The 21,640-nt window shown below is 38.5% G+C and overlaps 1 protein-coding gene across 3 annotated transcripts in view; it reads left to right on the top strand.

Annotated features, from left to right (window-relative positions):
• The window catches only part of MIB1 (MIB E3 ubiquitin protein ligase 1), a 101,902-nt gene extending 80,481 nt beyond the window's left edge, over positions 1-21,421 (top strand). The window contains exons 17-21 of one of the 3 annotated variants that reach the window (XM_074944511.1): positions 2,205-2,397; positions 4,202-4,280; positions 6,294-6,407; positions 7,754-7,854; positions 15,014-21,421. In XM_074944511.1, the coding sequence (XP_074800612.1) occupies positions 2,205-2,397; positions 4,202-4,280; positions 6,294-6,407; positions 7,754-7,854; positions 15,014-15,154 (628 nt within the window). In that variant the 3' untranslated portion in view covers positions 15,155-21,421. Of the gene's footprint in view, positions 1-2,204; positions 2,398-4,201; positions 4,281-6,293; positions 6,408-7,753; positions 7,855-11,301; positions 11,489-15,013 lie in introns of those variants that run through there. The other 2 variants (XM_074944513.1, XM_074944512.1) reach the window with 2 other exon arrangements.
• Positions 21,422-21,640: the final 219 nt, after the last annotated feature.

Here is a 21,640-nt window from a genome sequence, read left to right as displayed (position 1 = left end):
AGTAGTTATATTCTGCTGCATATGTCTTGAATGTTATTTACAAAATAATTAGTTGAAACTGAGGTCAACGGATTAAGTACAAAATGAGCATCAGTACAGAGCAAGCTTCCCTGTTCTGCTTGAGACATGCGCAGCATGTCCCTCCTCATCTTAGAGTAATTCTATATCCATGCCCTTTCAGTGTTCTTTCTCTGTATCAAGTACTGATACTTAAAAATAGTGGGGCATGGAAGTAGGCTATCTTCTAGGAAGTAGACTGACTTCAATATTTTATGTATGCCATCAGCCACCCATTAAATAGTAAGTTTCCAGTTCCTGCTTGTCCAGGTTAGATTCACATTAGTGATTTAGAGGTCAAATGCTCCTTTCATTAATTCTCAGATCCATATAGCCATCTCTGTTGAGTTGTACATTTTTTATCTCCATATTGTGATTTTTAAATTTCTAAATAAAATGAAAAGGAAATTTCTTATAAATTGTCTGCCCGGGTTTGGCAGGTATTTTCTTCTCAGCCTTCCTGTCTGCGTGGAACATGAGTCATTTGGCTATTTTGTTTGTGCACAAGCACCTTTATTGGTGTAGTTAGCCCACTGGAAGTAAAGTTTTGTTTAACATGTGCTCCCTCTGCTGGGTGTGCAGCAGCATAGAAAAAAAAAAAAAGTCCTAGTTCAGCTGTTCTCAAACTGTGGGACAGGACCCCAAAGTGGGTTGCAACCTATGTTCCCTCTAAGCTGTTCAGCGACGCAGCTGCCTATTAAGCCCAGCGCAGGGGTTCAGGCGCCCCTCTCCGCCAGCCCCAGCTGCCGCTGCTGTGGGAGAGGCGCCCCACCCCTTCGGCCCCAGCGCTGAGGTGCCGCTGCTTGGGGAGAGTCACCGCTCCCTGCTGGCCCCAGTGCTGAGTTGCCCCAGCTGGGGGAGAGGGGCTTCTTCCTCAGCCTGGCCCCAGCACCAAGCTGCTTCGGATTTGCTGCAGCTGGGGAAGAGGTGCTCCTCCCTCGGGCCAGCCCCAGTGCCAAGGTGTCCCGGACTTACAGTGGCTGGGGGAAAGGCGCCCCTCCCTCAGCCCAGCCCAGGTCTGCTTGAGCTGCCGAGGAGAGGAACCCCTCCCTCAGCCCAGCCCACCCTCACCGGAACTGCCGCAGCCAGGGAGAGGCACCTGTCCCTTGGCCTGAGCTACTGCACTGAGAGAGGGCTGGGGGGAGTTCTCTCTCCCCACCATAGCCAATGGGCAGCCTGCACCCCACACACCTCATCCCCGGCCCCACTCCAGAGCCTTCACTCCTAGCTGGAGTCCTCATCCCCTGCACTCAACCCTCTGCCCAGCCCTGAACCACCTCCAGAACCCCTCATCCTCAGCCCCACCCCAGAGTCTGCACTCCCAGCCAGAGCCCTTGCCCGACTCCAACCCTCTGCCCCAGCCTTGAGCCCCTTCCCACACTCCGAATCCCTTGGCCCCACCCCTACCACATGAATTTTGTTATGTGCACCAATATGAAGGTGATGTATGTCACATACCTCCATATGGGTTCACATAACAAAATTCATTCTGCACATGGATGTAAAAAATTAGAGGGAACACTGGTCGCAACCCCATTTTAAGGGAGTTGCCAGGGCTGGCTTAGATTTGCTGAGGCCAGAGACCCACCACCCGGGACCAAAGCCTTAGGGCATCAGGGCTTAGGTTGCAGGCTCCCTGCTGGGGCTGAAGCCCTTGGGCTTGGGCTTTGGCCTGCCTGCCCGGGGCAGTGGGGATCAGGCTTTGGCTTTGGCCACGCCACCCCGGGTGCTGTCGATCGGGCCCCCAGGCCTAGATAAATATTGACATAAAGATGGGAGTAGAAGTGTTCTCTCCTCATACACTCTCTAGATGCGTCTCCAACCCACTGTTATCAACTTTTTCTGCAGATTGATTTATCCAAGCATGTAGCTATGCTCCAGTCAGCCAGAAAATTACGTTGCTTGTACCTCATGTAAAATTAGAACTGTAATCTCCATACTGATGACACTGACACCCAAATGCCTCAGCAGCTTTACATACAAGTTAACAGAAGGGGTGATACAATCTGTGCACAAACTAGACTGAGTAGTACACATAAGCAAATGACTTGGGGCTTGAAGTACAGTATGATTTACAAAAGTGTTTTCAGAATATGCACAAAGTTGTAATGCTGACTTAAGCCTGACTGTGAGGTGGTTTTTTTTAGTGGACAGGTTGGCTCTCGAAGTCCGTCTATGATCAGCAATGACTCAGAAACTTTAGAAGAATGTATGGTGTGTTCAGACATGAAGAGAGATACGTTATTTGGCCCATGTGGACATATTGCTACTTGTTCCCTCTGCTCACCACGGGTCAAGAAATGCCTCATCTGTAAAGAGCAAGTCCAGTCCAGAACAAAGGTACTTAACACAATTTTTAATATTCCCATTGTATTCTTCCTGCAGTTGTGATTTTTTTGTGAAAAGAAGAGACTGACTGTACTAACAAAGTACACTGTCTCAGCTGCCATGGTTTCTCTCACATGTCTAGTTTGTCAGTGGTTAGAGCAGAGTGCAGCATTTATCTGATATTGCTTCTTGTTGCACATTGCAAATGAAAAAGGGTTAATGAGGACAGAGACAAGAATTATCTGTCTTAGGGAAGTGGCAGCAACTTTATTATAAGAATTCCGAAAGGTAGTAATCTTAAGGGAGGAGTCACAGCCACCCAAACTAGTCAGCAGTCTTCCTCCTTTTCAGTGCTCAAATTCAGAGCATCCTGACACATCCAGGCCTACCAAGAATGTCTTGTACCATGGCCCCAACTCCATGGAGACCACTGCCTGATCTGTCAGGCCTCATACAAATGCCTTGGCCTCCATGTAAATCGAACCTTCTTTTCCAGCAAAGTGTGGCTTACACTATATTTACATTAAAGGTGCATGATTTCTGTGGTGCTGGGAGCACCAACCAAATCCCCCCCACCACCCCCTAATTTTCTCTCTGTTGAGAGAAATGTAGCCCATGGTACCAGGATCAGCCACTGGATGTGTAATCCTGTGAATTGAAGACAAAACAGTTATATTATGTGCTTGTGCAGTCACTTCAAAATCCAAAGGTACTTGCACAGTGCAAACCATGCAGTTGCTTCAAAGCCCAGGTGTGCCCCCGATAGCTGTAACTATCACCCCCCCCTTAATACGACATATAGCAAGCTACCTCATGCATACAGAGTGTCAAACTGATAACATATGCCACTAGTAAGCCTGAAGGGGGGGGGGGAAGGGAGGAGAAGAGGGCTTTAAAATGGTGGAGAGTGGTTCAGAAAAGCTTGCTTCCACATCCTGTTGTCTCTGTGGGTGCCCTTCCCCCATCAGCCAGACAGCCCCACCACTTGTCACACTGGTAGTTGATCAAAGGAGGTCAGTGATTAGCTGGTGACCATTATAGCCCAGACTCTGCCTTCTGGCTCTCACTCTGAAATCAGGACTGGCTCTCTTCTCTGACGGAGCAAGTCATTTTTTATTAAATAGACATTTTTCATAGTTTAGATTATAATTTAGTTCAACTAAACCAGTTTCCCAAACTGGTCTGCAGAGAGATGGTGCTGGCTTTTTGTTTCCAGTTGCTAACGTGTGTTACGAAAGCAAAAAGTACACCAATTACTTTACTTTTCTGCATAAGTAGTTGCTCTAGTTGTCACAAGGATGTTGTATGAATGGGAGGAGTGGTGGTCCGGGCATTCATGAATCAGTAGATGGGTGGTCCGTGTGACCATTTCTCTAAGATGTGGTCCACCCCTGAGAAAAGTTGAGAAATCCTGTCCTATACCACTTTGTTGGATTACAGCAGAAAGTCCTTCTAAACTAATTGAGCACCGTACAGCCAAGAAAAATACGTGTACCAGCCTGGTGGCCTTATTCTCCTAGCTGGTATGATTTATAATTCCTAGATAACCAGTAATGCAAAGAGCATAAATATTGCCAGCTAGGACTTCTGGATACAGATATGATAATCTCCCATTTAAATCCCACTTTTAGGTGGCGAATCAGCTCTGTTTTTTCTTCCTAAATAGTTTTGTTGTAGCTAACATGGCACTAAGCAGAGCTTGTTAAATTCCCTTTGCCCTGCTAAGGGGTGGAAGTAAGCAAATAGATATAAATTGAATAGATACAAAAAGGAAAGGAATCTTTCCCATGTTATTCCTTACTATTCTTTTCTGCAGATTGAAGAATGCGTGGTGTGTTCAGACAAGAAAGCAGCAGTACTCTTCCAGCCTTGTGGTCACATGTGTGCTTGTGAGAGTAAGTAGCCTTGGCAGGTAATACCTTTCAAAATAATGATCATGCAACAAAAGATGTCCGTTAAAAATAGTCACTAAAAATTCTTTTAAAACGTTGACTTAATTGCAGGCTATTCAAGTAAATTGACTTTGGTCTGGTAATCAGAGCTTTGACGTTACTTGGAATGCAGTAAAACCACCTGCTTGTAATAAAGTTTAATTATTTGGAGGACAAATAACAGAACTGTAGCTGTTTAAGTGGAAAATTGAGAGAGGAGATTTATTTCACCTACCTGCATTATTTTATTCTCACTGAGTTGTGGTAGTCAGAGTCCTGTTGTACATTTCTGTAAATAAATTAGCATTCTTTTTTTTTTTTGAGATCTTTAGAACACATGTGATTCCTTTGACAGTTTTGTGAGGGCATCTAGCGGTGTAAATACAATTAAACTTTAATTGGTATAGAAACCAAACAATTTTTTAAAAGACATTTATGACTAAACCTTCCATTAACATCACATACAAAGATTCCAGCAAGAGCTGTCTTTCCCCCAAAGATTTAGAATGGAGCATGTTTGCAAAGAGAATCTGCTGCCACACAGATCACTCTGATGTGTTGTGATGTGTATGGTACAGAAACTGATGAGGAAAAAGAAAACACTTAAGGAGCCTCCAGAAACTGTCCCCCCTTTGTTTAATAAGATGAGGATGTAGTGATCATTTTGTCACCAGAACTTTCAAGAATTTTTCGGACATCTTGCTGAGGCTTTGCTGATGGTCAGTTGTCTATAGAATACTTATTTGTTGACATTATGGAGTTACATAAGAGAGGGAAGGTAGTCCTCCCCATAAACAGTGGCTTAATTGATCTTGCTAAGGAAATCTGGCATTATCTCGACTGCTTTGATGTGACTCAGGTCTGACATATTCACTACCTTCACAGCCATCCAGCTCCAGACTCTTTGCATTGTGTGCAGTGGAGAGAGCATGAGTGGGGGAAGAGAGCTTTTCGGTTAATTCCCCAGGAGGTGGATAGCAAGAAGATAGATTACCATGGTGAAAGGTGTGATCATTGAAGTGCATGTTGCCAATATCTGCTTTGTATTAGGAAGTGAAGGTTCTAAATATGGAAAAGTTTTTTCAGATTATTTCCTGTCGCATTTGAGGAAGGAAAGTAAGTCTGCTGAGTGAGAGGGTTAATGTGTGCCCCAGCACTCACTGAGAACTGTTTACAACTCTTACATTGGGTCCCAATACAGTGTTGCTGCAATCATGTGACACCATTCTCTTCTTATAGAATTCCAGCCTTTCTCCTGTAATATAAGCAAAAGATATAGATTTACCCTTCAAAGGGTTTGATCTTTTTTGTAGTAATTACTGACACCCATTTGCCCATTGGATGTAAGTGAATCAAGGGATATTTTTAGATAGAGGGAGAAAGTAGGTGTTTTCCCATTCATACACTTTCTTTGGTATAGCTTTTTAAAAAGGTTAAGTGGAAAATAGAAAAAATATTCCAGTACTGTTAATAAGGTCACGAAAGCAACTGAATTAAAAACTGCCAGTCTGTCCTTAATTTTCACCATGATTATCAAAAATCTTGGAAATGCACATGATCTTATATTTAAATTCTGCAGTACCATTGTAAAATAGAGGTAATTAAAGATGAGGTGGTATTTATTCCAAATTGTGGATTTCTTGCTCTTGAAAGAGTAAGTTTGCTTGCAGAAAAAAAATCTATTCTTTCAAAATGCACTAAAATAAAAAAACAAACAATATGGATTTTTGTAGGTCACATGCAGTGTATTGTTTATGGATTCTTTGGGTCCTAACTAACTTTTGAATAGGCTTTGTGCTTATTTTTACATTATTTTTTTGCAAACACAGCCATTGGTGTTGTAACTACACATTGTCATTTTTTGTAGTATATTTGTGGATAGAATGAAATGAACTGATTAAACTCATGGATAGAAGCGCAGAAACAAGAATAAAGAGACTAGCAGGCTACTGAGAGTAAATTCTCTGCTTTTCCCAGACTGTGCAAGCCTGATGAAGAAGTGTGTGCAGTGCCGGGCAGTGGTTGAGCGGAGAGTGCCTTTCATTATGTGTTGCGGAGGGAAAGGTACAGAAGATACCACTGATGACATTTGTGAGTGTTTTTCTTTTTTCTCTAATACTTCCATTCTCCTTTCATTGAAAAAAAAGGGGGTTGACCATATATCCCTCACATCATCCGTTTGAAGGAAAGTTTTAAAGAAAGTAGTTTTTGTGTCAGCCTTCCACCTACTGTTTGTCACTCGCCAAATGGGATAGTGGTAGATGCTGTTGTAGCATAGACCATGTCTGAAAAGGGCTGTTTCAATATCCAAGAAGCATGATACCAGAAGCTGAAACATCATAAGTGTGTATATATGTCAGTGATGATTTGAACCCTTCTCTTTAACTTCCAGAACTTCATGGCCATATAGCTATGTGGCACATGGAGCAAAGTCTAGGAATTGCCAGTGAATATAATTGAAATACACAAATAAACTTACGCATGTGGCCCCATACGAATTACAAATGTTAGCTTGACTTCTTGGCCTCTTTGACTAATCAGAGGAGTCCCAGTAGAAGTGGGAAATAGAACATTTTGTCTAGAATAAAACTGGCCAAATAATTTGTGATGTCAGAATTATTCAGTGAGTTCTGCCTTTTTCTGTTTGACTAGTTCTTAAACAGTTTATAATTTTCTTGAATTTATTAAATTATTCTGAGTTATTTCAAGTTACATGAATAATTTTTTGTAGTATGTGTCTGTGTGTGGTTCATTGTATACTTGAAATTTGAGCTGTTGGTTAATTTAAATTGGAATAGCTACATGATATTTGATCCCTGACGGGATGAGCATAACTCAGAATCACATTTCCAATGTGAACATTCAAGTTTAAAAATTCAAAATTTGCCTTTTGAAACTTTCCACTTTAAACTTGCTGTTTCTGTCAGTAAACTTGGTTCCTGAACATTCACAAAGTGAATATGAAATAAGTGGAAACATAGCCAAACCAAGTTTGTTCAACAATTTGGACAAATATTGGCATGATATTTTTAGCAGTATTGATTCAGTCCCAGTCTGGAATTACCAAACAATGTAGCAATAGACACTGGGATTTTTTGCCAAAGAATTTTCACCAGTGGAGCATCCATGAGGGCATTCGTGTAGATGGGGCTCCAGGTAGTTGCTAGCATTTTAACTGCCACAATGAGGGAAATATTTGTCAAAAACTGTAATTAAAGCTTCCCAGTAAATTCTTTTCGTTCAGGAATGGAATTCTAGTGAGTCATAACAAATATAATTTGATTATCAAAATATATTTGTTAGAAATAATGCTTCAATAATTCAGATAAATGGAAATAGTATTTTTGTGATTAGCAGACAAAAGAAATTATTCTTTATGTTGTAAGTGCTGCATAACGTGTTCTAGGCTTTTAATATTACTCTCCTCTGCATTTTAGCAAGTGGAAACATTCCAGTTTTACAGAAAGATAAGGAGAACACCAATGTCAATGCAGATGTACAGAAGCTGCAGCAGCAGTTACAAGACATAAAGGAACAGGTAAAAGTGCCACATGTTCCTTTTTATTGAACACCAAAACAAAATAAGGGAAATCTGTTTAAACTCTTCAGTTCCTATTTTTTGATTAATTAATCAAAGCCGTTTTTGTTCTATGAAGTAAAGATGAGCTCTAGTGTGGCTAAAGGTTTTTTGTGACTTATCTGACTTTTTTATGCATACAGTGTTCTTAATGACATTTCATTTCTTGACCCACCTATTTTAGTGTAACTGAACGGGCATAGTGACCCAAACAATAAATATAGGAATGAAGGGAGGCAAGGAATATTAACTCTATCTTTTGACCTCATAACGATGTACAGTGAAGATATTTTTTTCACAGAACTCCATTAAATATGGGCATTTTTCTTCACAAAACTGTACGCACTGAGCTGATGCAGGAGTTGTGAGCCTGCCTATTCAGTAACAAACCACTTTTGAACACAAGTTGGCAGTTAGGGGGGATGTGCAGTCCCAATGCATTAGCACGCTCAAATGAGAATTATATTTATATATGGCTACAATATGAAATATTGATAGGTGTAAAATATTACATACATAATTTTGAGATGCAGTAATTATAAATCTTTTATTATATAGATTTTACAATATCTTAAATATAAGGCTTTTTAAATTCTGTGCTTGGAAAAGAAGGAAAATTATAAAAATCTTGGATAGATTTTTCAAAAGAAAAATTAAATATAGATGTCTTTGCAAGTGTTAAATAGTGCTAAAATAGTGACGTACAACCCCGATCTTGTTTTTTAAATTATTTAATGTGAAATGATTCAGACAAGCAACAACTATTCTCTTTGTCTTCTGTAATATGCAAAAGCCAAAAATCTCTTAAATCCAGGCGTTAATATTTTGTACAGAATAGATTAAATATTTATTAACATGGAGGACAAATATTTTGTGTGGTGAATTATTAAATTTTTCCCCCTTCTCTCCCTTTAAAGTCCCTCCCCAAAATTGTTTTTCTTCCTGTCTGTTGGGATCATGCAACATTATGTGTCCTGAACCATTGCCCGCCTTCAGCTACACTGCAATTTTTGTATGTCTATATACCTTTGCTGGGAAGCATGCTCAGCAGCAGTGGAGATTTACCTTTAAAGATGTACTGTCCTACATTTGTCACAGTTGAAATGTTTTGGTGAATAGAAGAGACTGATGAGAACTTAATTCACATTTAAATTGTCTTTTTATCTCTTGTGGATTTAGATTAGTGTATAATGCTTCAAAGATGGCTGGTATCTGAGCTAATCCAGACAGCCCTACCTGAAAGTTCAGAGAGAAGATTTTGAATCACCTAGTTCTGGGCCACATCTGTAAATGCCTTTGAAAATTTGAGACCTGATGTAGTGTCAGATGTTAATGTGACAGGGTTGGGACTCACCACCACAGCGCCTCCTGCTGTTCACTCTGGGAATTAGCTCAGTTCATGCGGCGCGCCCTCTGCTGGTGGTGTCCTGTCTGTCTCTCACCCTAGATTGGAGTCTCGACCCGCGTTGCTCCCAGCTCGCGGCGTCCTCTTCAGGACGCTGCCCTCTGGCAGTGCCCACTGCTCCGGTCTCACTCCCTTCCGGGGGTTTGGTGTTATCAGCAGTCCTTCTCTTCACCCCAGCCACAATGGCCAACCACACCCCAAAGTCTAACCCCTTTTGGCAGGGATCCAGTGCAGTCCGTGATGGCCACTCCTAACAGCCAGGTGGAAGTGCAAGGGGGGGACCCAGGCCCGCCCTCTACTCTGGGTCCCAACCCAGGGACCCTTTGGTGGCAGCCTTCCTGCCTGCCCTCCTTCTCTCCCTTTGTCCGTCTCTCTTACTGGGCCGTTTCCCCTTCGGCCCCTTTGCACTGACTAGGCCCTTTTTCTCAGGGCCCACAGCCTGGCAGGTACCGGGCGGCAGTTCCCTTCTGCTCCCCCTGCCTGCCCAGCACTGCACTGTCCCTGGTGCTAGTCTCCTCACGCAGGAGACAGACCTTCACCTTCTGAAGGCCTGGGAGAGACTACCTGCTCCCTTCCTGGGCAGCCTTTATATAGGGCCTAGCCTAGCCCTGATTGGCTGGCTGTAATACTGGCCCTGATTAGCTCTCTAACAGGCCCTCCCTGATCGGCTGCCGCCTTGCGCAGCCACTCTGGCCTGTTGAAGCCCAATCTGGCATGGGGGTGGGACACCACCCCACCACAGTTAACCTCAGAGGCAAACCTATCAATAATTATTACCCTCACCCTGGCAACTGGCTGAGACCCTCATTATTGAAAATCTTTGTTCAACTCAAAGCAGTTTCCAACCTAATCTCTGTATAAGGACAGGTAGACTAAAAAACTATACTTCTTCTTTCTCACCAATAACATTTGAGGCTATTAACTCTGAAAATGTTTTCAAAAATCTGCTTTTGATTATTTTTCTTTTTAATTTCATTCATTTTGGACAGTAAGAATACATTTAGTTTGTTTTTACTTTCTGGTTCTTGAGCAGTAAAGTGTTCCAAATTACAAATGTGAAGTTTAAATTCAAACAATCTGTTTAATCGGAAGTGTAAAAAAACAAAACAAAACATGAAAACTCTTCTACAGAGCTTAAGGTTATAAAAATATTTCTGCAGAAATCTAAATGCTTTGTTTAAATTAATGTGAGTTGATTCCAGCAATGAATAGATGTGTGTAGTGGTGTGAGCACAACTGTTCAATTTTTTTAAAAAATTTCCCCTCTAGTGATTATATCTCAGTTTTTTACTTCAAATATTGTATTCAGAAGCGGTATCGCAAGACACACATTAGTCCCTACCATCCTCTGTATTTCTTTTCACACATCTTAAGAAAAGATTTTACATCAACAGGAAGTTCAGATGCATTTATCAGTGAGAGTAGAACAGTGTCTTATTTTGTTGGGTTGATATTCTACTTTTCTGGTCATCAAAAAGTTGACAGTGTTTAACAAAAATAAAATTTTCTTAATTTTTAATATTCTCTATTGCCTGGATTTTTGCAGTACATTTACTGCCCAGTACTCTATTTTCAGGCTGATATTAAAATATGGTCACTTAACTATTCTTTGCTCCTCAGCAGGATGTTTTTGACCGCATCTTAATTGACTGCCATGTCAAGTAGTTACTTTGTTGAAACGATTCTGCTTGAAATCTAGCTTGTCTGAAATTGTAATTTGTTTCTTAGGGAACTGGCTGAACCTGTCTTGTTTGGAATCTTTTAATTTGTCTTCTAGGTGACTTTTCTGTATACTGTTGTGAGAGGGGCTAATGAGTAGCGGATTCTAGTTAATTGCTATTTTTCATAAAAAAAGATTCTTCAATTGTACCTTAAATATGTGCCTGAAGTTATACCCAGAGTTCCATTTTAAACATTTTTTTCATTTTCTGCTTTAAAGCTGCACTCCTAATGTGACATTCAGTATTCCTGTGTTCTTAAAACTTCTTATTTGTTCTTTTCAGCAGGTTTACCTACGTTTCAACTCATGTCTTCAGTGATAATCTAATACATTAGTGCAGCAACCTTTTAAAACAATTTCTGGTGCCAAGCAGAAGCGAGGCCTGATGTCAGCAAAGTCCACACACGATGACCACATCATTCTTCAGGGATTCCCTGAATGTGAACCATCTTTGACTGTGATTGCAGTTCCCGCCACCACATTTCATACGTAATCACCCTCATCCGTCTGTAATAAATACCTTATATATGTTCCTTCACCATACGTATGTCATTTCTTTTTATTTAAAATTAAAGCTTTTGTAATGTCACTGTGCACCTGTATCTTGTGCCTGGAAACATACTGTCATCAGTAATAAAAGATTGTTATAGGTTCTAATATGACACCCATATCAGACAAAAACTAAAATATTCTGCTAAAATTGACTTATTTGCAATATCATACCCGAGTGACAATCTCATGTTATTGCTAAGACCTTTCCATACTATCTTAACTCTGTCTCTGGATTACACCTGATTAGAACTGACTGGGTGCCTTTATGGTGGTATTTCAGAAGCAAGAATACATAATATTTAAAAAGAAATCAAATACTTTCTCCAGGCACAGAATTTTTATTTGTTTCCCCTCAAAAGATCTCCAGCTAATTTATTCATATAGGGTTGAGGTGATAGACATCGAATTTTGGTGCCAAAGCATGAGGCCAAATTAAAAGTATAGTCAAAATATCTACCATTTGTTTGCTGTTCTTCTTGTTACAAAGCAGGGTGTAAGTCACCGATAGTCATGTAACTAGAGTACAGTTGGAGAGCAGGCAGGTAGGTTGATCGTTCTGTGCAAAGTTACTTAAAGCTGCTGCCATGTGAAGGTAAATAAACTAAACCATGTATGACACTGAAACGAAACTGGTCTCTACAAATAAATATTCACCGTTTTTATGATAAGCAGGAAGAATCTGGACGATCTGCTCGTGCTGCCATACAATTGAAGAAAGACCTATTTTCTGATTTGAGATACCACCAGGGAATTTCTTCTAAATTGTGTGCTGCAATGAAATGAGTAAACAAAATAAAACAAAATTTTTACCCCCATTGCTTAGGCTGACACTTGTATAGAGTCCTATGATGTGCATATATATTTTCAAATTACTCTGTAGTATATTGGAGAGAAACAGATTTTTTTATTCTAAATTGTAAGATATATAGTCAGACCCCAAAGCAAACTATAGGGGTAAAGAACATACAGTGAGAAGGACTTGAATTCTGTTCTTGCAAGATGAAATTTAGGGTTTACACCCTGTATCCCTTCTAAAAGGGATACTTTAGGACTATTAAATTATGTACAGTCACCACAGGAAAGCTATTTCATGTTAATAAGTAATTAATGAAGAATTTCCCCATACTTCGGACTTTACAATACTATGAATTATAAGGATGATACTTAGTTGTACCAGGTGAGGATTTGGCTTGGGTGAGGAAGAGGGTGGATGGACTGATTTACAATCAGTCCCTTGCAGTGCTTTAGTGGAAGAAAATTACATACATTTTGAATTATTGAAAATCATGAATAGATATGGTGATGCCATACTAGCCCTGACAACATTTGAATATGAAATATGCTTGTTGAGAATGTATAATTTTTTATATTTGCAAATTCATTCAAAAAGTTCAAGGTCTTATCTGGCAGAGGGTGTGTCGACACTGCAATAAAAAACCTCTGGCATGAATCTCAGAGCTCAGGTCTCATTGCTCATTAGGCTGGGGCTGCAGGGCTAAAAAACTGCAGTTAGGTGTTTGGGTTTGGGCTGGAACCTGGACACTGAGACCTACCAGAGGGTTTCAGAGCCTGGGTTCCAGCCTGAGCCCTACACGGTAATTTTTAGCCCAGCGAGTCTGAATCCACTGACCCAGGCCAGTCCTGGCTATGCCACAGGTTTCTTACTTCAGTGTAGCTCTACCCAGAAGATACCTTCTGACAGCTCCTTAGATATGGTGATTTCACACGGATTGAAATAAGAGATAATTGGCCAAATTCTGATTTTAAACTCTGTGTAAACATGTTGAAGTCATGAGCCATGATAACCAGGAGTTTACTAAACAATGTTTGTCCCTGCATTTAGTTGATTGCATAGAAGGCATGCCTTAAATTTTACATTTCATTGTGTGGGCACTACTCTGGATATGTACACCTTTCCCTGGTGTAACACTACTTTGGTAAACCTGCAGTGATTTAAAGAATAGATCAGAAAAAACAGTGCACAAGTGCAAGGTGATGGTGAAATAAATTTGTATTTGAAATGTGGGCCACAGTTAATAAGGGTCCAATTATACATGGTTTATAAAGGGTTTACAACATCTGTTCAGTTATAAGCATGTTACAGACATTAGTATGTGTCTCGGGTGGTTATAAGCACACTATAGATGTCAGTTTAAGAACATGAGTAGAAACTCCTCAGTAGATACAAGTTGTGGTTATAAGCAACCTGTTGATCTAACAATCTGTAACAATCGATTATTTATTAAAAATCTATTTATATATTACCCCTTTATAAACCATTTATAAATGAAACTTTAATGTGATTATGGTGAAGGAACAAACATGTGCCTTGTAGTTGAATTTTTGCATATGATATAGGTGGAGGACACTGCAGGCACAGTCAAGGATGGTTCTCTAAGGGACAAACTTTCATGGTGAACAGTTGTAAGAGATCCTTTTGGGTATTGGTCTCACTTCATGTTCAATAGTAAAAACTGGTTTTAAAGGGTTGCTGTGTGGATCTGAGTTAGGGGTAAAAAGCTCAGATAAGTTGAGCAGCCCTCCATTGAAACATTAAATTTTCACAGATGTTATCTGGATTTCTAAAAAACAGAACACATGCAGGATATGGTCCTATGCAAGTAATGATTATTCCTTTACAAATAACATTGAAAGTACAGAATTAAAGCATACGTTGGAGTACACCAGTTCCTTTTCTTCAAAAAGCTGGTACCTTAAATGTTATTGGTAAAGCTTCTGAAAATATTGAGTTACTTAAGATTCCAAATCAGTGAGCAAATTACTTCCAAGAAGAAAATTGAAAGTCAGTTCACATCTATGGTGTTTAGCATGTATATTGGGACTGTTAACTTTTTTTTTTAAAGCAAAACCATATTCATACTATTTCTGGGTCCAAGAGGTGCTTGGGGTGCGTGTGTGTGTGAGAGAGAGAGAGAGGTAGGTAAATGAGTAGGTAGAAATTTGAGGCATGGGTGGTAAATAATTTGTTCATTGAATTACATACATAAATGTCTGTGCTTGGTAGATTTCCCTGTTTCCTTAACATTATATAAAGGAAACCACAGGGGGATGCAGCTGAAAATTGCTTATTTACTCTGCTGTGAATTTAAATGATGCCATCAGATTTGTGTAGAAAGCTACTGTGGGGTTGGTTTTCTCATTTTGTGGAGAAGGAGTTGAAAAAATTCACTTGTTTTCCCTTCATGAAACATATATTTTAAACTGAGGATTAAATTAAATAGTGAATTTTCTATTTTGTATTTAATGTCAAAAGGCAGGTAATTGAATCTGTTGTCGTTCTGTGGCTTGGTTTCTCTATCGCAGTGATCTCTGTTCACTCAACAGTTGCATATATTAAATTGTCTACAATTAATAGAATGCATACTTGATACTTTTTTCTCACCATTGCTCTCCCCTACCTAACTTGTCAAAATCTTTTACAGACCATGTGCCCGGTTTGTTTGGATCGTCTGAAGAATATGATCTTTCTCTGTGGCCACGGAACATGTCAGCTTTGTGGAGACCGAATGAGTGAATGCCCTATATGCCGCAAGGCTATAGAACGAAGAATCCTTTTGTATTAAACAATATAACCAAGTGTCTTCTGTTAGCTTATCAAATTGTCAGTACATTTTGGTCATCAAATCTCTAAGTTTGAAAGGCAGTTTAAGGTTCTAATGAAAACATTTCTAATACTGCAATACATATGTGCTACGTTGTAGTTGCTTAAAGACTAAACACACCAGAAAAGAAAACAGTATTTGAACAGTCAACTTTTAGTTGTACTATCAAGAGACAGCTAAGATAAGGCTAACTTAATAAAGCAAGTCTTTCCCCTCCCTCACCCCATTAAAGCACCAAGTGTAAAGGGACAATCCTGATTTTCTGTTTTGGTATCTTTAAAGTTTTTATATGTATGTATGTATGGACTTTAATATCAGCCATCAAGTAATGTAGATTTTGTACTGCCAGTTGCTTTCACATATTTATTTTTTTAGCTCAAGTTTGACACCTCTTCAGCGTTTGCTTAATTGTCAAATGACAGAGAAAGTTATGCCTCATAGTACTATTGTCTTGAAAGGTACAGTAATGAAAAATCAGCACAATATATCCAGGTAGTATTCAGGACCATACTATTCCTATAAGATGACATCAAAATATAACCACGTGGATAACTTTGACTGTAATGTGCCCTACATGCTCAGTGTGGGTTTAGAGGAGAATGTCAGTGGAAAGAAACACAAGTTTGCTTTAGGAATGTTATGCCCCCAAACCTGTACTTCAGTCTGACAGAATCAAATTAAAGTAAATAAGGAACTTCTTAATCCTGTCAGCAAAAAAACTAATATATAGAATTGTGAGTGGAGAGTACTGATTGTTTTTCTTTACAAGGTATTTGAAAAATAAAGTGTAGATCAATTATCAATTTCACACCTAAAGAGTGTAGTTGATTAAAATATTTGGGGAACAAGTGTATAACTAGAGAGTAGGGAAATTATGGGTCTCATGATCTAAGGAAACTGGGTGATATATTTTTCCTTTGGATTCTGTAGAACTCAGCTGTTCTTTAAATCATCTTTTCTGTTGCGGACTATGCATTTTTTATATAAATCAGTGTGGTCTTCTATTAAACCAGTCTTACAGAATAAATATAGGGAAACAATAGCAACAGCAAAGGAGGTAAACTATATATTGCCCATTCATCTCAATGGGGTATTAATTTCAAATCCCAGCAGTGACCATTTAATAGCTAATATTAAGCAAGGGAGTGGTGATAAGTCAGTGGGTTTCCTGACACATGGATAGGTTACTTGAAACTGGTTGTCGGAGTTAGCTAGGATTTGTATTGCACTTATAGATACTCTTGGCTTTTTGACTACTACCAGCAGCTCCAAAACATGAGTAAGAGCACAATCCAAATGTTCTTCAGGCTTTGGTGGTGGGACTGTAGTCAGGATTTCAGGAAAGGAGTTAAATTTGGAGCTCTTACAGCCAAATGATGGCATATAAAAGCAATTCAGCAGTTACCTGAATTACTGATTGAATAGAATATGAAATCAGTGCTTGTTGTCTTTTAGCCCTGATTTGGACAATTTATTTCAAGGATTGTGAAATACACAGTGGATTCAGTTAGGTGCCTTACTTGCAGCTAACACCGGTCTCCTTCATTTAACTCCTGTTACACATGGCAGGGACATGAAAATGGGAATTGGTCTGGGGAAGATCAAGGTGAGAATGAAGTGATTCATAGTCTGCATTCTTCACCTGGAAAATTACGTGCTTACACAATGCATGGTCTTCTGAAGTGTGTGATAAGCTTGTGTTGATCTTTGGAATTCTGCACACTTCAGCCAAAATCTCAGAAGAATTTACCAATGCTTTTTAAGTGTTGATCATGCAGTTAGAACACCTGTATGGTAGACGGAAACTCTACAGTGGTTTCTTAGAAAATCAATACATAATGCATTAGCTGACAAAACGGTCCATGCCCCAAAATTTCTGATCCAACAGGTAGAGATGTTTCTTGCTCTTTTTAACTCAGTTTTAAACAATCCAATCCAGTATTCTTTGTTCTGATGTTCCAGCAGTCATATATATACCATATATCTCACTCTGTGTTTGGTCATTACAAAGCTTTCTGCTTTGCCTGGTGCTTTGAGTCCCTATTCTAAAATAGGCAGATCCCAGTAGCTTCTAAATAAAATCTTTGGTTGTCAGTAAATCTTGTCCTCAGTTTAGCAGTCCCACAACTGGTTTAATTGCTTTAGCTCTAGGAATTTTATATACTTTTGGAGTTGCAGCCGGGTTAGCTGAGGTTTCTGAATTCCAGTCTGAGAGAATTCTTACATTCTGTGTTCTTGTGTAATCAGAATAATTCTGGTATGACTTTTCCAGTGTTTTTGGGGAAATGATTTGGTAGCCCATGCCGCGTACATTGCAGATTTTTTCTCGCTTGACATAAGGGTCACCTGGCTTCTGTGGTTGGTATTGCACAGCAGGACCCTTCGGCTTCTTGTCCCCCTGTTGGCCCTTCTCCAAAAGAACTGGTTCTGTCTAATACAGAGCAACACTGAACCCCTTGCTATGAATTTCATTCTCTTGTTTCAGGTCTGTGACATGGTTTTCTTTAACCCAGGGCAGAATCATTTTGAGGACTGTTTCGTACTTAAATTATTCAGAAAGGCCTCTCCATAAAGGCTCAGTACAAAGTACTTGATTAACAGTTAATCACCACTTCTGCACGATCTCTTGGTAAATGCAGTTCTAACTGAAAACCCTATTATGGTAGCTCAATGCACTACTTGCTGCATAGCAGTCGATATTTTTATAATAAGTAAATTGTGTTAGGGTTTTGTTTGCATTCAGCATTGGAACAAGCCAGTGGTAAGATCCTATTTTTTCATGCAATTTTCAGCTGTTTAAATAGTCTGAATTAAATCTTGTCTCTACTACAGTAGTGGGTGTTCTCATTTCATTGGGACCAGGATTTCACCCTCTATCATGTCTTTTGTGTCTGATCTTTTCAGGTTTTCTGAATTAATTTGATCCTATGTTATCATCTGATGATGCAACTAATACTTGAACTGAATTTAACTGGGCATTAAGTATTTTCCTAAAGGACTAAATCAAGGCATCCAGGGGAGAAAACCGGTAGAAAAATGCTAAGCGTACTTCATCTGTGGAGAGCACAGATGTCAGGTGATAGAGGAATTCAGTCGGATGTCAGGTGTGTAGGTGATAGAGGAGTTCAGTTCACAGTGGGCTTTATATTTTTCAACAGTTCCTCAGCTACAAAACTATAGCTGTTGTAAGACATAAATATATAAAATCTATGGCTCTGTATATAAATAAAGTGAATAAAGGTGCTGCTCCAAGAGCTGTCCTTTCCACACCATGGTCCCTGGTTTGTCCCCATCAACACATACAGACCTCTCATTACATATTTCTTTTTTTATATTCAACTTGGTTGAGCAGTGTTGCATGCATGATTCCATGTCAAAAATTTAACTGGATATTATCACAAAGTCAAGCCAAATAGTTTAATTAGACAACTGCTTTTTTAAAATAAGTAATTAAGCAGTTTAACTTTGTAGCATTTATTGTTTAAGGTGCTAGTATTGGCATTCTGTTTACCGGTGAGAGTTTATCCCAATTGACATTATGAAGTCAGATATAGTACTTTCAAAATGATTTTTAATTGATTTTAAGAAATGTTTGCCAAAACATTGTAGCATATGTAAATAGATGTTTAGACTTGTACACTATCTCTTCAGATTGTGATGTATGTTAAAGCTAAAGATTTAGGTAGCTTTGAAGAAACCAGCTGTATCAGACCATATTTATACAGTATATTCACATTACTTAGCAACAGTATGTCTGCAGCCTGATATTGTGTGAAAGGCTTGCATACTTCTATTTGATACCTTTTTTTTTCTTCCTGTTTTAAATCAATCATAGGCTCAGAAGATAGGTGGGGATCATGGCAAGTAGGGAAAGATGAGGATGGGTCAGTGTATGTCTGTGAGTGAATCACTGTACAGATTTTACTGAAACCGGAAACAAGTACTCGATAAAAGAAAAAAGAATCAGTAAACAGACATTTGGATTTAATGTACGTGTTTGAGAATTTCAGATATCACTTCTCTTATTCTTAGAACAATGCCCCAATATTAAGAGTTGTTTGGGAATGCAATTGGTTGGAGGAACTTCAATGTATTCTTGTTACACAGTCAAGAAGATATCTACATTATAGTTTATTATTTGAGTGCAAAAGATTTTTATTATTTGGGTGCTCAAAAGTTTGCTTGAACAGCTTTCCTTTCTGTATGGTAATCAGTAAGATTAAATTAGAGATGGCTGCTATACACAATAGTATTGTAAAGGAACTATGAAGAGACCTTAATTTAAAATTTGAGGGGTCTATACAATAAGCTAAATAGCTTAAAGATATCAGAACTTAATCACTTTCCAGCTTTTTCCCTCCAACAATGTACCATGACTTTTCAGGCCCATTGCTTAAAGATATTCAATATCTCCTGCTCTACATTCAAGGCATTTGGCACTTTGCAGGATTTGAGTCACTGCTACATACTTTCATGTTTTGTTAAAATACTAGTTAAGTAGTTCTAGATTAGGACAAAATCCCATTTAAGAAAAAATGGGTACCCCCCCAAAAAAAAATTTAAATTGGAAAGGTAATAAACACAAGTTACTTTGTAAATGTGAAAATTCCTTCAAAAACTAGTTTAACTATAAACTTTGGCCAAATTGGAATATAGAAAAATTGTGTGCCTTGTTAACATAGTCTTTAAAATGTTTTTAATCTAGTTCTAAAGATTTGTGAAACTAGCTTTTTTTAAAAGAATCTGATTTGATATTGCCTTTATGTTGTGATAAGAATATTCACTGATACTGTGTAGATATTACCTAGAGATGGAGTTTTACTAAGGTATGCCTACTTATTTATAACAGTATTACTTACAGTTTATGGCTAGTGTAAACACTAAATTGTTTGAGAAAGTTACTTTGAGTTATTTGTCTCGCTGAGCTTCTCTACAATATTGCAGGTGTCAAAAGTTACATTTTGTTCTGTTAGTAGTTGCTGGTGAATTGTGTAGAGCCTGGACCATAACTTGTGTTATGAAGTTCTTACAGACCACTACAATGTTACTTTTAGTAACTCTGCCTTTTTTCTGTCAAAGTGTTCAGTTCTACAGTAATTGTTCCTTACCTTTAGAAAGGAGTGGGAGTTTTCTTAAACACTACAATTTAGTTTTGATACATCAGTTTTGGTGCCTGACTAGATGTGACATAAGGATTATTGCTGACTGTATAAATAATGTACAGGAGGAATGTATCATTCCCCATAGTACTGTACATTCCTGTTTCCCTTCCCTAAGTTGCTGGAATTCATATACTATTTTCCTTTTACAATGCAGAATGTGTTTTGTTCACAGAGTAAAATACTGTTGTCTATAAAGTTCTGTTGTGTGCCATTTTTATAGCTATAGCTGCAGTAAGTATGAGGGCTTTTTAACAACTTAAACACATTCATAAATGTTCTTCAGTGCATCTTGGAAAATATTAGAGGTTTAATGGTTGTATAGTGCCTTGATAGAACAATTGAATTGGCAGCAGCCATAGATCCTTTACAGAATGGAAGTACATATGAATCTACAAACTGGGTTTATGCAGCATAAATGTATATGTAGCATACGTGTTGCATTTATGCCATTTATTTGTTTTTCTGTAAAGGAAAGTTAGCAGATTTAACTTTTGTTATGCTTTTGTTAAGTCTTGTTTATGATAACTACACCAATAGAGCAATTGTGATAGGGCCTGAGGACGGTATTCCAAATCAGACAAATAGCTTTTGGTGGATAGAAAATTCTACATAATGACATTTTTAGTATGAAAGGAGAATCATTTTATAAACCAGCTTCTCGCAAAAATTAGCTTAATAATTCAGACTTAGCAAATCTTTTTATAAAGAAGTTTGCATGGCATTTCATAGTTACGAAAGTGTAAGTCTTACTCTGGGCTCCTAGAAAGTATTTTCTTTGTCCCAAGCTTAGTTATGGATGCAACTTATTCTGTAGTAGAAAATGGGTTTTACTGAACCACAACAACATTTTTTGCTTTTATTAGAAAATCAACTTTGTATTTTTGGTAAATTGTAGATTTGATATGACTGTTGACTGGATTAAATTCAAGTTGTGTGTGTGTGTGAATATAGTTGATTTCTGTACTGCAAATAGCTTTACATAATTGCATTGATTAAAACTGCTTAGCAAGACCTAAGCTTTTCAAAACAAATGCTAATGTACCGTATTGTTAATAAAACTTATGATATAATGAGTCTCATTCTGACTTTTTTTAAACAAGCTTTGACTTAACTTGTTGCACTGAACTAACACCTATTAGAGGTTGTTAGAGGTTATGAGAAAGGGAGAGGCAGCTCATTTCTGCTCATTTGATTACAGCGTTCTTGAAAATCAGAAATCTTATTGGCATTAGACCCCAACAAAAAGTTAAAATTTTAAAATACTTTGAGAATGTAATCTAAGCAA

Source organism: Natator depressus, chromosome 2 (assembly GCF_965152275.1).
Source record: "Natator depressus isolate rNatDep1 chromosome 2, rNatDep2.hap1, whole genome shotgun sequence".
In the NCBI taxonomy this organism is placed as follows: Eukaryota; Metazoa; Chordata; order Testudines; family Cheloniidae; genus Natator; species Natator depressus.
Note: the sequence above shows the minus strand (reverse complement) of the source record. Positions and strands in the feature narration are given on the sequence as shown.